The following is a 19,780-nucleotide window of genomic DNA, read 5'->3' on the forward strand; positions in this document are numbered from 1 at the left end:
GCATAATTAGAAATGAGCCGATTAAGGGTGTGTGGCCCTTTAAATCTCGTGCTCCACGCCCCAAGAGCTCGCGATTGCCTTAAACAACATAAAAAAATTTCAAACAGCTAATATAACCCTCAAAATGGATCTTTACAAAGTGTTCGTCATGCAGCATGTCAAATCGCGTAAGTACAGTGTTTATTTTGATGTATACATTGATTCTGAATGAGTTTGAGGCTATGCTCCGTGGCGAACGGCTAATGCTACACTGTTGGAGAGATTTATAGAGAATGAAGTTGTGTTTATGAATTATACAGACTGCAAGTGTTTAAAAATGAAAATAGCAACGGCTCTTGTCTCGGTGAATACAGTAAGAAACGATGGTAACTTTAACCACATTTAACAGTACATTAGCAACATGCTAACGAAACATTTAGAAACACAATTTACAAATATCACTAAAAATATCATGTTATCATGGATCATGTCAGTTATTATTGCTCCATCTGCCATTTTTTGCTATTGTTCTTTCTTGCTTACAGTCTGATGATTCAGCTGTGCACATCCAGACGTTCTGCCCTTGTCTAATGCCTTTCATAATGTTGGGAACATGGGCTGGCATATGCAAATATTGGGGGCGTACACCCCGACTGTTACGTAACAGTCTGTGTTATGTTGAGATGTCTTTTAAACAAATGAGATTTATATAAGAAGGAGGAAACAATGGAGTTTGAGACTCACTGTATGTCTTTTCCATGTACTGAACTCTTGTTATTCAACTATGCCGAGGTAAATTCATTTTTTGAATCTAGGGCACCTTTAATTAAACAATTTAATAATTAATTAAAAAGGAATTTATACATCTATAATATTACACTGTGACTGTACCCACATTGGACCAGCGGTTTGGAAAATGGATGGATGGATGATTCAGCTTCGGGCTCCGGCACATGACTCTCACAGTGGTTATTCTCTAGCTGTTGGTTGATTGGTTTTAAGCCGGCTACATTAGTTGTACACTCATGAGCACATTTGATAATGTCCACTATGGTTTCGGACACAACTATAAATGGCTGTCCCCTCTAGTACCCTATTTAAGGGTATAGAGGGCGATTTCGGTCATGTGAGTGACAGGTTGTCCCGCCCTTGCGCCAGTAAACACGTCATCAGGGTGAGAAAAAATGCTGCAAGAGGGAGGGGAAGCCACTTGAATTGAAGATTAGGAGAGCACAGAATTCTCAAATTTCTTTAAAAAAATAATTAATTAATAAATAAAATAAAAACAGTTTACAAAAACACTGCAAATATCCACAAAATGAAGGGAGACTCGTTTAGAGATTCGAGTTTAATTGCAGAAAACTAAAGCAAGTAAAAAATAAGTCAGACAAGAGGGATTTCAGTATACTGTGCTTTATCGCAGGCAGCATAATAAATGATCACGGAGGAAAAGTTTGTTAGGCTGATATCGAATAACAGCAGCAAGCTCGAAGTCCAATTCAAGTGTGAAGTGACATGAGCATGCAGCGGTTAAATCTAACCGCACATTCATATGCTAGGCTATCATCATGCCTACATTTCAATGCGTTTCAAAACCAAGCCACATATTAAGTTGTGTAATTCTTTAAAAAGCGCTCAGATTGACCTGAGATCAAGAATGAATAATGCATTCGGTAGAAAAGGCTTCGTTCTGAACTCCTTACACGCTCCCCTGATATATGCATGACTATCAGAGGGAAGAGAATCCGTGCTAATTTCCCTTCCACTTTGCATATGCAGTGATCATGCCCTTATGGCACCGACATCCCGACGGAAAAGCTCTTTTCATCTCCAGCGAAGTGCATCTCGCGCTTAAACTGATTGGATTCTTGATGAGGCGGTCGGGGTGGCTCACGCACTTCAGGCGAGGACGCGTCGAGCTCGCGGGAGCCAATTCGGTGCCGCTGAAGTGATTAAACGCGCTCTCGAGGTCCCCGGTAACTATCTCCGCGTACGGATGCGTGCGTGGACCGTAATCAGCGCACGCGGACAGGCAAAGTATAATAGCGCTGCTCTGCTCCCGGAGACCCCGTTGTCTGTAAAGTACTCATATTCCCACCTAACCAGCATATCAGTGTTCTAGCATTGTCACAAGAGTGAGAGGATGAATAATGCAGTGCAGTCCTAAATCATTTGCATGCAAACTAGGCAGGAAATGTGCAAGGTTTTCACACATTTCCACATTGCAGGACAAAAAAAGACCGCTGGACACTTTTAAGTCGGCTATTATCAGATGCATTGTTGTTTTGATTTTGCGCATTCACTGACCCCTTTCTGACCCAGGTCAAGAGGTGACGGTCCACAAAACGTAGAGTATATATTTCTGCGATGCGAGTTTACTGTCAATCCAAGAGTTTACAGAGCCAATTTACATGTATATATTTCCAGTGACACAGAAGGAAAAACATTTGGTCTCCCTGCTGCTATCGCAATCCTCTCCATCATGGTAGTGGTAAACAGAGAAACACACAGTAATCCACTTGATAAATGTCAAGTGAAATGAAGCTATCAGCTGAAAGCAATTTTCGGGGCAATGCGCAGAGCCAGAGACTCGGGATTTTCACCCCTCCATCGATCATGAGCCTCTCTCTCAGGCCAAGGTATACAATGCCCCCAAATTGCTGACATATGGACCGGGGGAAACCTGCCCATTTCCTCTGTCTGCGAACTAGCTCCTCTAAACTTCTGTTTATTTAGTGACCCCATGTTTTCATCCATTAGAGACAATGCTTTTTCCGTTACCAGCACTAGCATGCAAGGAACAGTGTTGGATATGTAAGGAATAACTGACGACAGAATGTTGTATTATTAAAAATTAATGCGGCCAATGCAACCACAAAGCTGTAAGACCATAAGTGAGTTCATTTTCTTACACATTAGAAACAGCCGAAGTACATGTTTACTAGTCACGTTATTGCCATTTTTGGTTTTCAGCCAAGTAATTGAGAAAAAAAAAAAATCTGATTTTTATGGTTCAAGTTAATTTTAAATTCTGCATGAAAGTAAAGTTGCGACGGTCTTTTCTTCCCTATTTAGTGAAATGGCATCTCAAACAAGAAAAATTTTCTTGATTTTGTTCATGGGGAATTGATTGGATGGTTGGGGATTGCTATTGGTGGATGTCATGTGAGTGACAGGTTGCCGCGCCCTTGCGCCAGTAAAGGTCATCAGAGAAGAGATGCTGCAAGAGGGAGAGGAAGTTATTTTGATTAAAGATTATGAGGGCACATGAATTCTAGAAAAACGATGTGCAGAGATAAGTCATTTATAATAAACACTGCAATCTTCCGTAAAACAAAACAACACAAACTAAAAAATAAAAATAAAGAAGAATTGTCAATTTTGATTTCATGGTGACTTTAAACTGTAACAACTCAGAAAGCACATGCTGAAGTTATATGAAGTCTAAAAAGGTTAGCATCTGATTCCATGAAGAACCTTTCAAATCCATGGAACCTTTCATCACTTAAAGGGATAGTTCACCCAAAAATGAAAATTTGATGTTTATCTGCTTAACCTCCCGGGCATCCAAGATGTAGGTGACTTTGTTTCTTCTGTAGAACACAAATGATGATTTTTAACTCCAACCGTTGCCGCATGCGCATGGCATCCGGTGTGCGAGGTGTGTAACTCTGGCATAGTTTAAATATGGTGCCTGTAGTACAACAGTTGTTATACAAATGGAAGAAAACCACTAAAAAACATGGATTTATTACATCAAAACTTCATTTTATTTTGTTACTTTTAGTGAGGGCAGCTTTACAAATAAAAAGGACACATACAAAGATCTTGTTCACATACCTCAGTTGGATGTGGAAAAACCATAGGCACAGCTCGTGAGTCGTACGTGATCCTCTCCTGGGTATGTAAAATCATCAGGGGAAAAATGATCGCTGCAGACCCTCGACAACTTTAGTACGCTAATGGGTGTGTTGATATCCAAGCCGAAGAGCAATCAACCATAACTTCAGGCGAGCAGGCTCAGAAGTTGGGAATATGTGGAAAGTCACCACTCCCGAATGAGTTTGAGTGAGAGAACGTAATCTTTTAGTTTTAAGTCGGTTTGAACTATCCGGATAAGCTCAAGTAAGTACCATTTTGATTAGTCGTCGTACCTACAATGTTTGTGTACTGTGTAAACAATGAGTGATACGCACAAGAGATAAAGGTAAAAAATTATATAAATACTGTTTGGTTTCTCACACAAACCGATCGTTTCATGTCTTAGGACATCAATGTGTCGTCACGAGCCGCAGGGTTTAATTTGGATTTGTCTGTGCATGTTTTTTTTTACTCTCATAGATTTTGTTACCATTGACATGCATTATACAACTGACAGACGGCAACGGTTGGGAGTTTAAAAAAAAAAATCATCATTTGTGTTCTAGTGAAGAAACAAAGTCACCTACATCTTGGATGCCCTGGGGGTAAGCAGATAAACATCAAATTTTCATTTTTGGGTGAACTATCCCTTTAAAAGGTTCTTTATAGTGGAAAATAGGGCCTTTTGATTGTTAAAATGTTCTTCACACTCAGAAAAAAAGGTTCTCATGAACTGTTCAGTGATAAGTGAAAAGCTGATGGTAGCCAAAACACCTTGGAATATTCGTTAACCAAATCAATAATTCAGCATGGAAAACTCAGAATCGTTGTGGTAAAATAAAGCATATTCTAATTGCTATTCTAGAATAATCTTACGCATTCAGTTTCAACATAAATAAATAAAAAAAACAGCGGATGTGGAAATATGATTCAAAAGACAAAATGCACACACACACACACAAGAAACAGAGTGGGCTACAGCACCAGAATACTAACCAATGCGTTTTATTCGGTTTACATTGCTAGATCTGACTATATAGATGAAAATAATGACTATTTTTAGCTTGGTGGCTGCAATAGTGATTGGGAAACAAATGTTGGCAGCATTTTGCCTTGTGCACTCTTTCTCCACCCTGTGTGACTTTCACCATCCTGTGAAGACCACAGAGTTTACATTCAGTGCGGTGCTTTTTACATAAACACCCCGTTTGTGGCATCGCTTTGATTAGGAGGAGTACCCCAAATCACATTAAAACTTCATTTGTCCTCCGTTTGTTTGTTTGGAGATGTGAACACAAGGAGCACCATAAGCCACTGGCGTGCCACGCCAACATTTGTTTATGCATGAGAAAAACACCCAAACACCATCCAAAACACCACCTTCAGTGCTTCCATCACCACCATCATTAACTGTTTTACTGTTTGGGGGATTTTTGTTCCAGTCAACAACAGCTGACTCCTTTTGACCTGCGCGAAAAACAGGTCAGGAGCGTTAGTTTGGAAGGCCTTGTTGTCATCCAAGTAACTCCTTGGTTTTAGTGGCCAGCTGTTTGTCAATGTCTGCTGCATAACCATCTGCCATCTGTTGAACCTGGTGATATTGGACAAAACAAATATATATTGTGATATGTTATACATATTTACTTTACAATATTCACACATTTACATGTTCATGTAACTGCAAAAAAATACAGTGTGGATAGTTATTTGTTATACAACAACAATAATTATTAATAATATTTTTATCATTATTATTAATACTACTACTACTGATAATAATATTTTATTATTTATTACTACTACTACTACTACTACTACTAATGACAATACTTTCAAGAGTTAATAAATTACAATATTATAATTAATAGTTTTTAACATAAAAGTTTGTGTATATATATGTACACACACATTATATATTTACAAACTTTTATGTTAGATGCAATTAATGTATTCTGTCATTTTGTTGTTATTCTACATTTATTTATTTATTATTAATTAAAAACTATTATTTTTATTATTAATACTACTACTACTACTAGTAATAAATTATATTTATTTATTAAACACTGGTGTCTATTAGATTTCTGTCACTTTGTTGTTATTCTACAACAGTATTTTCAAATTAGTGTATTTATTTATTATTAATACAAACAATTATTAATATTTTATTAATAATACTACTATTACTACTACTACTAATAATAATAATTTATTATATTTATTTATTAAACACTGGTGTCTTTATTAATTTTTTGTTATTCTACAACAGTAGTTTCAAATTAATATTTATTAATATTAAAATATATTATTTGTATTTATTATTAATACTACTACTGTTAATAATAATTTATTATATTTATTTATTAATCACTGGTGGCTTTATTGAATTACTGTCATTTTTTTGTTAGTCTACAACATTTATTTAATTATTTATTTTTAATAAAAAACAACTATTATTTTTATTTACTACTACTACTACTACTACTACTACTACTACTACTACTACTACTAATAATAATAATAATAATAATAATAATTTATTATATTTATTAAACACTGACATCTTTATTAAATTTCTGTCACTTTGTTGTTATTCTCCACCAGTACTTTCAAATTAATATTTATTTATTTATTATTAATAAAAACAATTATTATTATTTTATCATTAATACTACTACTATTAATAATAGAAATGTATTATAGCATGTAAGAATTTTTATTCTGGTGGCTTTATTGAATTTCTGTCATTTTGTTGTTATTCTACTGCACTTTCTAAATACTTCATCACTACTCCAACTGATAAATCCAAACAACTTTTTCTATTGATCCTCTTTTGTTTGACCTGTTTTTCAATCAAGTGAATGGTATCATCAGAGACGCCTTCTTTGGATTTCTTCACTTGAGTGATGGCGTTGGACCGTACTCTCCTCAGCGAGTCCTTGGCCTTGTTACTGAACTGCTTTGCCAGTTTCACCAGATTCTCCCGGTGTTCTCGCGTCACCCTGGCAGACAAATACATGGTTAAACTAACTCAGTACACAACTCATTTTAGAGCATAATAATTTTCTGAAGATCAGACTTATATTTTTAGTCCAAAAGACACCAAGAGGAAATCTGACTGTCCAGACGCTTATTTACACTTTGATATTATGGCGCTTATGATAGACAATGTGTGTTTATGAAATGGTTTCAAGCCAGAAACAGCTACAATCTCTTTTTTAAAACAAAACAAAAAAAGTTTGACAATCAACAAACTGTTGTTCTCGCCCAAATTCTGATGTAGGTGTAGAAGTTTCCCCATCTTATAATTGGCATTTTGCTGCCAGCCATTTGCAAACAGTCCAAGAGTACTGTCTGTTTACTGCAAACAATGTTCATAATTACTGATTCCGAGCCAATCAAGCCTCCCGCTCTCTTTAGAAATGCAAATGCATGCGACGAGGCTGCGCTGATTACGGGCGAGACGTTCGGCCCCTCCATACACGCTGCCAGACAAGCACCTGCTGCTGTAGCTGTAGTGCGGCCTCGTAATCAAAGAGTTTTGTGGTTTCTAGAATGAAGGCCGTGCAGTGAGACTATTTGGCTTGGCAGAGAAAAGAAGCGGTGGTCAGAGATTGAAGACCACTGAGTTTTCTTCTTTGCATCAAATATAATAGAGAGAGTATGGAGCACAGAAGGGAACATGAAAAATAACAATACAATGTTACCTTAAACACTAACAGAACAGACAACAGATCCATTTTGAATACATATTTCAAATTTAAAAGAACAGGATACGACTGAAATGAAATAAACTTCAAGAAAAGCATGCAACCCTTGCTAGAGTGTTCTGGCTGGTTGTAAGGTGCTGATATGCAGTTGACAGAGTGTTCTAGGTGGTTACTAAGGAGTTCCTATGCAGTTGAAAAGTATTCTGGGTGGTTGTTAGGGTGTTACAATGCTAGGTGACTTTTGTTAGCGATTGTTTACTGCCTCAAGTGAAAAGAGGCCCTCCTTCATTAAAGGTGCTACAGAGGATCTTTTCGTCGTCTGAGAAACCAAAGACTGTTAGTGAGTTTTTGAAATGAGCGCATGCGTAAGAACAACCCCCCTCCTTCACAGCTCATTTCGTGGGAACGGTAAATGAGTGTTTACCAACGGCTCTCGCTGTGTCGTGTTAGTGGATTCATTATGTCGGACTCACCGCAGGTGACTCATAATCTGCAGTTGTTACTCCTGTCTCCTGACAAAAACATTGCATGCAGCGCCTGTGGAGTGTGGAAAGTTACTGGAGCGCGCAGCCGCACACGTCTCTCACAAGGAACGTCACGGCAGTGATTGACAAGCCAGAGGGCCAATCGTTTATGCGATGATCACGTAAACGATTGGCTGATGTTTTTAAGGCCCTACCTCGTGCACAGATGATGTATATTAATATTATTATATTAATAATTAATATTAATTATAATAATTAATATTATTCCTTTCAGTGCACCTAATAAATAGTCTTTTATCAGTTAGTAAAGACAGTTTCAAGTAATATTGTATAAAACAAAACATCCTCTGTAGCACCTTTAATATAACTCAGATTGTGTGTATCAGAAAGAAGAAAGTCATATACACCTAGGATGGCTTGAGGATGAGTAAATCTTGGGGTAATTTCCATTTTAAAGTGAATTAATCCTTTAAGTTAAAAAGACAAAAGACATTAGCACTGGTAAAATAGCATTGAACAGACAAACAGGAAGAGAGTGAGGTGAAGTGAAGTGAAAGCAAACATACTAGAAAGTGATGTTAAAAGGAAAGGTGAGAGTGGTCATGAGGATTCAGGCCCTGGGCGGTAAAACACTCACTTGGGAACAGGCACCCTGATGATGGTGCCCTCCACCTCTGGGTTGAGTCCCATGCTGCTGTCTTGCAAGGCACGGGTGACGGCTGCCGTGGCCTGAGGACACATCACACAAACACACACACACACATACACATCAGAGTTAATGACAGCCAGCTGGGCTTGCGGTACCTGCTGCAAACTTTCACGCACCCTTTGCATCTCTCCAGCCCTCATATCTCACTAGACCACCCTCTTCCAGATCAGTGGAGTACCCCGACCCCAGGCCCTTTGATCCAGAAGGAGCTGGGCAGCATCTCCCCATGATGGAGCTCCAGAGAGAGGGGTAGAGGGGTGGAGTGTGTGCTGTAGGAAGCGCCGCGGGGTGCTGTCAGCACCAGATCCCGTGGGATGGAGCTGAGAGGTTGCAGTGCAGGGCATTGACCCACGTGACCCTTTGTCAGGGGTTTCTGCCTGTTCACCTCATAACCTATTACAACTCCTGTGGCTAGCCTGAGATTACACTATGAACTTGTGTGCAGGCAGTCTAGTATGTATACATTATGGGGCCGCCCGGATTCACGAATAAGGATTTAGGCTGTTTGGAATACTAGTGTACTGAAATATATTATTTATACATATTTATACATATATTAAAAACCTTATAATATTAATTGGCCAAAGTCTGCAAAGCTTTTTGTGCGTCTTTATGTAATTTCATCAGATATCATCTTAAGAGTGCACAACAGTGTGATTTCTGATTAGTGAACAAATGATTCTTATGAAAAGATTCTTTTTAATGAGCCATTAAAAAAAGATTCACAAAACTCTCACTGAATTGTGTCATTTTTTTCGGCCTTTAGATTCATGCAGTTTATTTACTGACTGGTTGTTCATGACAATGTGTAAATAAGATACATATTCACAACAGAATTTTGTTGTATAAATTAATAATGGAATACTAAAAACATTCAAATATTTCACAAGAGAATTATTCATTACTATCCAAAGGTAAAGTGGAATCATCTGTAAAGGAATCGGTGTTTGGAATGCCCATTGGAACTATAATCAACATAACATTTTACCTTTACACACACGCACACACATTGTTTTTTAAGCTGTACACACATTCCTCTTATGTTAAATGCATTTCTTGTGAGGTCTGACTCAGTGACTCACAGCCTTTGTGTGCGTGTGATTCCTCTCTGAACGTCATCCATCATTATTTCCTGGTGGTTCAGAATTTTACGGTAAAACCAGTATTGTTCTGGTTAGGAAGTAAAAATAAAGTCCAGATACCCTCTGTAATTGTGATTAAAAAACAAAAAACAAGAGGGTTCAAAGTCAGCTTGAGAAACAGTGGGCAAAAAAAAAAAAAAAAAAACACTTTCTTAATGATTCTGGATACCACACAGGCACACGGAGATCGAAAGCTAATGACTGCCGTCTGCACTACAACACATAACAGCCACTGGGGTTTCTCAACAAGACTGGACCTTCTCTGGCCCTTGAATGAATGAATGGAAAACAACGGCGTCTTCTCAAAGAGTGTGTAATGGATTAGAACAATCATGAAGCTGTTTATTTCTGGGCCAGGCCAGTCACCTCTGTGTTGTTTTTTGCAGGCCTGTTAGGTAATGGCCAGTTTTTCATGACACCCTAAACGGCCGCATCTGGCATTATGGTCATTCGAGCATGAAAACTGACCTCTTAATACTGTGCAGGGTCTTTTTTGTATTATATTAATATAGAGGTGATGAATAGAGGCAAATCCATTTGCAAATGGTTAATTATTATATCAATAACATAACGTGTCACCCTGACCGCTGTTAACACAAGGAAAATTACATTTGGTCATATTTCTGTATTTATTACATTTATTGCATGGACCATTGCAGCATTCAGCAGCTAAATATTTTTATATAATGACTACTTACAGTAACTGTATATTTCAGTCTGGTTATGCCATGCAATGTAATGTAATAAATGAACACTGTAATATTCATTGAGTGTTATTGATTGGCTAATATGTTGTAATGGACTATTAAAAGAATATTTAAGTCAAAGCTACAAGTGAGAAAGTGTCATCAAGGTGTATTTTGCAATAACAGCTGGCTGACTGTACATGAACCCTTACATGCTTTTTCTTGACGTCTCTCAGGATGGATGATGAAGGTAGATTGGTGGGTTTTAGAGCCACCAGGAAACTAGAGCCTTTGGTATTGAGTGGACATAGGCCAAGAGGAGAGAGCATTAATCTCATTAGGGTTATCTGAACATCACGCAGAAAGAACTCGTATATATCAGCGGAGAGTGTGGTGACGGGAGAAGGAGGAAAGGAAAAACAGAAAGACAGCATGTGTGGAGAGGCAAAAAAGACACAGAAAAGAGAGAGAGATATCACACATTAACTCAGGTCTAAGTTCCAGAGGGCACTTTGCGGTCATTTCCTGGCCTGACAGCTAACCACAGACTCTTGGCCTACGTTTCAATCGTTCTCCAAGAACAAAGGGCTTCCCCCAACAATCAATCAATTTCTCTGAAACCAGGCTGGAAAGAGTCCATCACACTCAGGTTTCAGAAGGAGAAAGAGTTTGTTTTTGGTGTGTGTGCTTGACTTTGCATGAAACAGTATGAACTGAGAAGTTCTGCTAGGAAGCCATCTGTAGTTTGGTTCCATACCTCTGGGAAGCCAGTCATGTTGACCACAAGTAGCTGAGGAGACTTCATGGATATCTGGCCCAGCTGGTTGAGGGGAAATTTGCCATCTTTTGTGGTGACTATAATGTGGTCCAGCGCACCTGAACACAGAACACAATCCTTCCTTAATCAGTGGTTTTCTCCACAGTTATTAGGAGAGTTATTCAAAAAACGCATAGCAATAAAAATTGCAATATGCCATATAAAACACCATAAAGAATCATAATACCTACTTCTTACAAAACATGATAGGAAAAGTTATTTTTCTGTCCTCAATGAAAGCAAAACACATAAAAATCAGAAAATGACAAAATCACAATCAATCAGAGAAGAACAGTTATTTGCCATGGGATACTGGAGCAATGAAATTTCACTGTGGTGTGGAGTTATCTAGTGAGTCACGACAAAAATGGAACGCAAGAAACCAACAAGACGTCTTGCTGCTCAGTGCTGCTGACAGTTATAGCTAGTTTGTCCAAAAACTCATTTGAGGGGCATTCCTGCAGCTTAAAAAGAAAAGCATGGTGCTAGCAACACCAAGGTTGTGGGTTTGACTCCCAGGAAATGCATGTTTCTGAACTGAAGAATGTTGCAACTGTTTTTATCCTTACAATGAAAGTCATTGGGGCCCAAACAAACACAGAATCCCATTGTACATAAAAAAGCTGAAGCATTCATCAAAATATCTTCTTTTTCCATTCTACAGAAGAATGTTTTACAAGTTTAAGGTTAAATTTCCACTCTTAAGTGAACCATCCCTTCAAGAAAAACAATGGAATAACTACTTTCACTCTGTCTGAGAATTAGACATTTGCCTGCATTCTGTATCTTTTCCCAACTTGTCTCAAAAAATGAAAGGTTGCAAAAGAAGAGGCACCTTTGGATGACTGTTGTGACGACACGTCTCGCTCTCTTTGAGGGATGAAAGCACCCTCTCCTTTCTCTCCAGACAGAAAACCAGAACATTTCACCAGCATGTCTCCTTCCCTCATCTGCCTTACCTCACACAGCAATGTTTCTGTCTCCCGCCCTTTGTCCCCGGTCTTACCTTACTTTATCCCACACTTCTGAGAGGCTGGAGAACAGCTGAGACGCACTGTACTGCACTTTGATCTTTCACAAGAGAACCTGCATGTGCCTTTTTGCCCAAAGAAAACACTCAAGAACTTCAAATTCTCCATATATGTACCATTTAGTCAGCAACATCTAAGAAGATCACACTTTGCAAACCAGCTTCTGTCCAATTTCTGATGGGTTCAACAGTGCATAAGGGACTTTGACCAAACTTCGACCAACATCTTGTCGTGAGCAAAGGTATGGAGAGATCTGGCCCTGGAACCCACCTCAGATTATGTGTGTGCTACCTGGAAGCGTTCACATCTGCTAACGCTTCCATGGAACATATTGCTGTTTCCTCCACTAAAAAACCTTGAAGTTTAACAGGGAAGTTATTAGCCAAATGGGCTCTTCCTGGTCATGGTACCAATTGTTGCCCTCTCCATTTCCAGAACACTATGGTTAGTCAATATTCAGAAGCAAACTGGCTTGAGATTTACTTGCTTGCTGAAGAACCATCATATGATGGCTGTTTGAGCCTTCTGTTTTGAACCACCGAACTTGAGATGAGGTGTTTGGAAAATACAAATGTTTTTGTGAAGCGATGTTCTCTGACAGCAGATTTATCTGGAACAAGAGAATGTACATTTGCGGAGATCCAAGCACAAGCGGTCTATCCTACAGATGACAGACCGACAGGTCGTAATCCTCGTGTAGTGTGCCCAGACACTGGGTCACCACATTAATCCTGCACTCCGCAACCTGCTTCCCTCAGCCAAGGTGATTCTCCTGTCCTTCATAATCAACTCGCTGCTTAATTAAATCCAGATGATTCGATCATTTGCTTAAAAGAACGTCATGCCATCTCACTAAATTTCCATATTCATTCCATGGAGCCAAGTCCATGCTGGATCAAGGAGTAGAGAGGGAAGGACTAGCAAAGGTCAGGAGGTGAAAGTGAAGAACATGGACTCCACAACCACAAGTCCCAAATGCCCAACTGCTGGGTCTTTAGGGACAAGGTTGGAGTGAACGGGGTCGACCTGGATGTACTTCAGGAAGTAGGATTGCAAACAGGGTGACCCCACCTTGTGGAACAATGGTCATGGCCAGAACATGTGCAAACGTGGATCGCTGTGCATTGATCCTCATGGGAGGACGAGGCAACACAATACTCTTTTAGCCTTGTGTAACCTCAGTGACACTGATAATGTTGATCAGGGTTCTTAAACTCCAGTCCTGAAGAGCCAGTGTCCTGTTGAGTTTAGCTCTAACCCTAACCAAACACACCCGTACAAGCTAAAAAAAGGTGTTCAAATAGCAAAATACAAACCAGTACTTTAAATTACATTAAAGTCTGCTGGAAACTGGCCCTCAAGGACTGGAGTCGAAGAGCCCGGATGTAGATGATGTGGCACACCAGGGTTAAAGTCATTGGCACCAAACACAATTGGATCTTGTGTCTTGTAACTCAACGTGATGCACAAGTTTAGTGTATATACGAAAATGTGATCATCTGGGGGAAGATTTTCAGTGAATAAAGCTTTTTATTGCTTCAGAAGTCATATTTATTTCTGTGAGTCAGTTCAAACTGTCCGATTCAAAACTTTAATGATTTAACAGTTTGTTAGCTTTATTTAAAACAGTCCATGGAAGTCTCAATGTGGTATTTCATTTATTAAAACTTTTAATAATAATAATAAAAATTTAAATTAATTAGATATATTCTTCCTGTGTTCATGTAGTGAAAAAAACGGTGGAAAAAAAAAATAAAAATAAAAGCTATATCAGAGCAAATACATAAATATAAAAAATATAGTAGATATCATCAAGTCTCTTTTTTTGTTCATCCATTTAATTGTCTCTTTCCTATCTTAACTGAATTTAAAGTGTGAGGACAGAATTGCAATTTGAATTTAAGGAAGTGGAATGAAATCCAAAATATATGGTATAACTGTGCTATAAAAATACATTTATTTTTTAAGAATAAACCAGGTTGGCATTTACATAGGTCACATGTGACCGAAACGTTTGCTCTTTTTTTAAGTAAATTTTGTGTTTTGTCTCGCGTTTGATGTTTTTCTTCTTTGGTGGAATGTGCAGACTCTTTTGAAATGATTCATTATTTGGGTATTTTTGTCTACACACCTCATTTGGACTTGTATGAAGGCATAAACACCCATAAACATATCAAAATACATTATCATACATCATCAAACATTAGATATATAATGCATTTTCCAGAATAATAAATAAATGATATCATCAAATGAAAGTTTGAAATTAAATGAAATATGATAGACATGCTGTGGTGCTGCAGACAAATTTAAAATCTGTTTTCATGCTTTGAGAGTATTGAATTTGTTGACAAGCCAATGTATTCTACATATCAGTGAATAAATTAGTCAAAATTAATTATGTAATTCCTCTGTTGTGTGACTGTGCAGAATTATCACTTGCAATTCAGTCAATTCCACTTTCTGTCATTCTAATTCAAATTCTGTGAAAGAGTTCAATAACGCTCTCTAAAACATAACTGAACACTATATATATAATATATAATGAAATATGCATAATTTAAAAGTTGCTTAGAAACAAATGTAATTGTCAGAATAGGCACATTTCTGAATTTTTGAATGGCTTTTAATATGATCAAAGATGCAGCCTGATGATGTAGTAATAACATCCACCAGCAGGGGCTAACTAGTCAAACCTTGACCCAAGCATTGCAGCTTCAGAGTTGCCTGCGTGTCAATGTCTTGCTAGGTCCTGACCTGGTGATGTGCGAATGCTGAGGTTGCGGCTGAAATCGTCTTTCAGGGTAGTCAGGACAGCAGCCATGTCTTCTTTTACCTCCTCCAGGCTAATAATATCCTCCACCAATGCCGCCTTGATGTTCACTTTAGCTGTCTGCCCTTTTGCCTTTGCTAACATATAAAAAAAGCAACAAAGAAGAAAGAAACATTAATGTCTTCATCACTGATGGCTTCAAAAGAAGAGCTGGAGATAGAAATGAAAGACTGTGACCAGCATGCTGGCGGATTGTTTCAGCAATTACAAATGAAAGCAGGATTTGGAGGTCAGACAGGGAAAAGAGGGAATTTCTCCTCCCTTCATATGGGCTCAAAGCCCACTTGAGTGAAGCTAAACAAGCACTGCTACAGAAAACAAATACAACATCCACTCCTACCCCTATGCTGGACGTTCTTTGTTGTGGCTCTGTGAGGGATAAGTAGCCGCAGTCCTCCACTCACCTTTACTCTTCTTTGTGGCATAATGACGGGCATAATTCGGCAGAACCATGGGACAGCTCGCTTCAGGCAGAAAGGAGACTCTTGAACCAGTCACCAGCGGGGTCCTCACAACAGAAGGCAGACATCTGCACAATACTGGCCGCAGGAGGTTCAGATGACTCAATGCCATGTCTGTGGTAACTATACTAAAAAAAGTGAAAGAAAATTATTTAATGCAAGGATGCTAAACAGTCTTAGCAACTTTACATAAAATATGGATTTTGTGATCTGTTAAAAAAAAAAAAAAAATAAAAAAAAAATTGGACATTGGTCACTGTATGCCACCAGGGGGCGTCTCTAAAATCTAAAAAGACCAGTACAGAGACATTTACACTAACATTCATTTAGCAGAGGCTTTATCTAAAACTACTTACAAAAGTGGAATACATCAAGCAATTCTTCTTAAACAGGCAATAACAGGAATGCAAAGTTTCAAACATTATTTTAATAGTACAAGCTAGAACAGGGAGGGATATAAAGGGATAGTTCACTCAAAAACTAAAACGGTCATCATTTACTCACCCTCAAGTTGTTCCAAACTTGTATACATTTCTTTCTTCTGCTGAACACAAAAGAAGATTTTTTGAAGCATGTCAGTAACCAAACAGTTGATGGGCCCCACTGACTTCATAGTATTTTTCAACTGTTTGGTTACATATTCTTCAAAATATCTTCTTCTGTGTTCAGCAGATGAAAGAAATTCATACAGGTTTGGAACAGCTTGAGGGTGAGTAAATGATGACAGTTTTTTTTTATTTTTGGGTGAACTATACCATTAAGAAAATGTGAAAGCAGAGACAAGGCAGCAGAGACAGAGACAGGGAAGCACACCATTTTTTTTTTTTTTTTTTTTAATCAAACGGACAGTCAAAACTGAACTAAAAAGCATAGCTATAGTTTCTAAAATAGTGTCGTTGTTTTAGTAAATACATCTAACAGCAAATGGATAAATGACAAATCAGAGTGTCCAAGATAAAAAAAAGAAACTTTTTTTTAAACTTCCAAGTTAAAATGCATGTGCAAAGTTCTCAGAAGTGAACTCATTGCATTCATTTTGGTTTTATACAGTTGAAAAAACATTCATGTCATTTTTAAAAGAAGTAAATTTAATGACCCGAAAAAAAATCTCATGTAAAAAAATACTTTTTTATATTTTATAATAATTATATTTTATTATTAATTTTAGTAATTTTTTTGTCATAAAAAAGTCAAATGATATTTTAAAAGACAGTTATGAGGGTCTGCAGGAGCTGTCTACATGATATCATTTCCTGTTTGATGTTTTTTTTTTCTGTAAGTTTCTGAATGTTGGTCAAACCACATGACTTTGATTTGGCAGAGAAATGTTTTTCCAGTGTTTATACCATATTAAGCACTTCACTGCTTATTATAATAATAAAAAGAAATTATGCCAAATAACTCAAGATTTTTTTCGTCAAGAATTTCATCCTTTGAAAAATTAAAACCTTGAGGGGTTTTTTTTATAATTATAATATATAGTGTGATATTTATGTCACAAAATGGATTTTAATCCAGAATTTAAAAACAAATGTATCATTAAAATAAGGTTTATTCAAATCATTGCATTTTTAATGCATTTTTGAATATTTGTTTTTTAAAAGATTGGATTTTGTTCCTAATAGATAACATATAAAGACATTTGAAATATTACATAATCCGTGTAACAACTTCATTTTAGCACGTTTTTATCATGTTGCGAGGGTGTTCTGGGTGGTTTCTTAGTTGGATCATGTAAAAAAAAAAAAAAAAAACATCCACCCCCAAGTTTCTATGATATTAGTCTCGGGACTTTCCTTCAATGTAAGTTTATACATTTCCCAATTTGTTTATAGTCCGCCAGGTGAAAATTGTAAGTCTGATGGCTTAGAAAAGTGATAGCACAACTCCCCTCAAGCCACACGATTTGACGTATCATTCATGTCCGTAGCACAAACAGTGCTGAGTTTAATTCTCAGGGTTAGGGCAGTGGTCCTCAATCCTGGTCCTGGAGGTCCCCCAACACTGTCTGCTTAAACGAACACATCTGATTCAACTCATCAGCTCATTAGTGGAGACTCCTGCAACGTGTGTGTCGCTGGTGCTTTATTTCCCCACTGTTTAGTAGCATAAATCTTCAAATGGTGGTTGTTTATCAGCGTATACTGTAACAACAGCGCAGGTGCTCTGGAAAGAGCTACCTCACGGGTTGCTTGCACCTCCGTCAGTGCTTCTTTGTTATGGCTAGTGTGAGGTATCCCAGTAGTCAAAATACAGCCTGGCTTCTGCTTCTCCAAAAGGACAGCGAATGAAAAAAGTTTGGCTGTGTGTTTTTACAGTTGCTGTGATAAAGATAACTCGATGGCACGGGTCTGATAGCAGCCACTACAGCTTTTCCCCAAACACGCACGAGCCGCGATTTTTATCAGCCCTTGATGATGCATGTTGCAGGTTCAATGGGAGTTGCAGCTGTTATGGTTAGATGCAGCTCAAAAAATGAAAAGCGTGACTCTTCTTGTCATCCTTAGGAGATGGGAGTTGTCCAACAAGGGTGTTTTGGTCCACAGGGTGTGGATGGTGAAAAGAGGGTTTTTAGAGGGGCCGTCAAGCAGAAAAACTGTTGCACAGGTGGTCCATGGGTTACAGTGCGCAGCCGTTTGATTTATAAAGGTAGGAATGAGAGCGGTTGGCATACCCTCATTGCGTGAGCTCACCTCATGAAAGAAATGTTTACAGTGCGAACTATTAAAGTCCTTACTGTAAAAACTGAGACAGTGTAGCATATCGGCTTGGTTGCGGTAATGTAAACTAGTGGTTGTGTTGCGTGATTTATTGGCCATTTATTGTATTTCAATACTGGCATAGCTTTTAACCTTGGATTGTATGGAGAAGAGCAGCATGAACATTCCGCTAAACATCTCCTTGTGCGTTTATCAAAATGAAACATGAATAATTCAGGGTGAATAAAAATGACATGTTATTCCTTTTTGTGTGAGCTATGCTTTTAATTAAAAAGCCTTGAAATACAGTTCCTGCAAAAATGACAAAAATATCACAAAATGATTTTTTTTTTTAATTATGATATATGGCATGATGTTTATTTTCCATAAATAGTACTATTAATATTAATTCAGAAATTAAAAACAAATGTATCATATAAGAGGTTTATTTAAGTCATTGTATTTATGTACTGTATTATTAATATATTTTTTAATTTTGAACATTCATTTTTTTATTAAAAGATTTTAAATATGTGTATAATATAATAAATGAGGGTGAATGTTATATGATTTTAAGATTTAAAATTTTCTAATGTATACCTAGTGCAATCAGTTTATTTTTCTACACAAAATCTATAGCTTAACACATATTCTATTTCACATACAGCGATGAGAAGTGAGGCGTTTTAAGTTTATGATCCATCATATATAAGAAGAAAGTGCTTACAAGGGGACATTAAAAGAACAGAAGACTGTTAGTAAAAGTGAAATAATTCTTCATCTGGTAAGGCAACCTAAAACAACACTTTTGCCAGTGATATATGAATATCATATTCTGAAACTAAAAAACAACAAAACATGCTTTACTTTGCCTTCCATTTATTTATGCCCTGTGTCATTAATAACAATGTTTCCAAGCATTAGCCAAGGAATAACTTACAAGGAATACGAATTTTCCGTGATTATTTTCAGCAGTCAAACTGTTGATTTTAACCCAAGTGTGCATTACCACACACTGTAGTAGTACATGACAAATGTACTCCAAGCATCTGTCAGCTGACAAGGACTGAAGTGAAAAACAGCAGTGCCATGATGCTACTGGGCTACCTTGTGAGCAGTACAGAAATCAAACCCACACATCCCTATTCGCTACAAACACAGCGAGTACAAATAACCATGTAATGTAATAAACAATACAAGTCTAATTCACACATACTTACTTCCTCTCACGTAGAAAAATATGTCCTAGCAGGCATGGCTTTCAGTACAGTCACTTTTTGACAACATGAGCAGCTCAAGGGCACATGGCATCGCATTTTTGTGTTTTGCGTCATCAGAACATGCTGTTAACGTCACTCAACGGCGCC

The 19,780-nt window shown here is 37.6% G+C and overlaps 1 protein-coding gene across 1 annotated transcript; it reads right to left on the reverse strand.

Annotated features, from left to right (window-relative positions):
• Positions 1–4,665: 4,665 nt before the first annotated feature.
• On the reverse strand, positions 4,666–19,736 carry mrrf (mitochondrial ribosome recycling factor). Its single transcript, XM_067398203.1, has 7 exons — positions 19,634–19,736; positions 15,658–15,842; positions 15,178–15,330; positions 11,330–11,448; positions 8,673–8,764; positions 6,683–6,842; positions 4,666–5,431 (listed from the first exon to the last, which is right to left on the reverse strand). The coding sequence occupies exons 2-7, from the start codon at positions 15,824–15,826 to the stop codon at positions 5,354–5,356; spliced, it is 771 nt and encodes a 256-aa protein (XP_067254304.1). The 5' UTR covers positions 15,827–15,842; positions 19,634–19,736; the 3' UTR covers positions 4,666–5,353.
• Positions 19,737–19,780: the final 44 nt, after the last annotated feature.

Source organism: Chanodichthys erythropterus, chromosome 10, assembly GCF_024489055.1.
Source record: "Chanodichthys erythropterus isolate Z2021 chromosome 10, ASM2448905v1, whole genome shotgun sequence".
Taxonomy (NCBI): domain Eukaryota; kingdom Metazoa; phylum Chordata; class Actinopteri; order Cypriniformes; family Xenocyprididae; genus Chanodichthys; species Chanodichthys erythropterus.

Coding starts and splice junctions, on each gene's coding strand:
- mrrf (XM_067398203.1), bottom strand. CDS start 15,826: ATGGCATTGAGTCATCTGAACCTCCTGCGGCCAGTATTGTGCAGATGT. Junction 8,765..11,329: donor ACATGACTGGCTTCCCAGAG/GTATGGAACCAA, acceptor ATGTGTCCTCAG/GCCACGGCAGCCGTCACCCG. Junction 6,843..8,672: donor ATCAGGGTGCCTGTTCCCAA/GTGAGTGTTTTA, acceptor TTTGTCTGCCAG/GGTGACGCGAGAACACCGGG.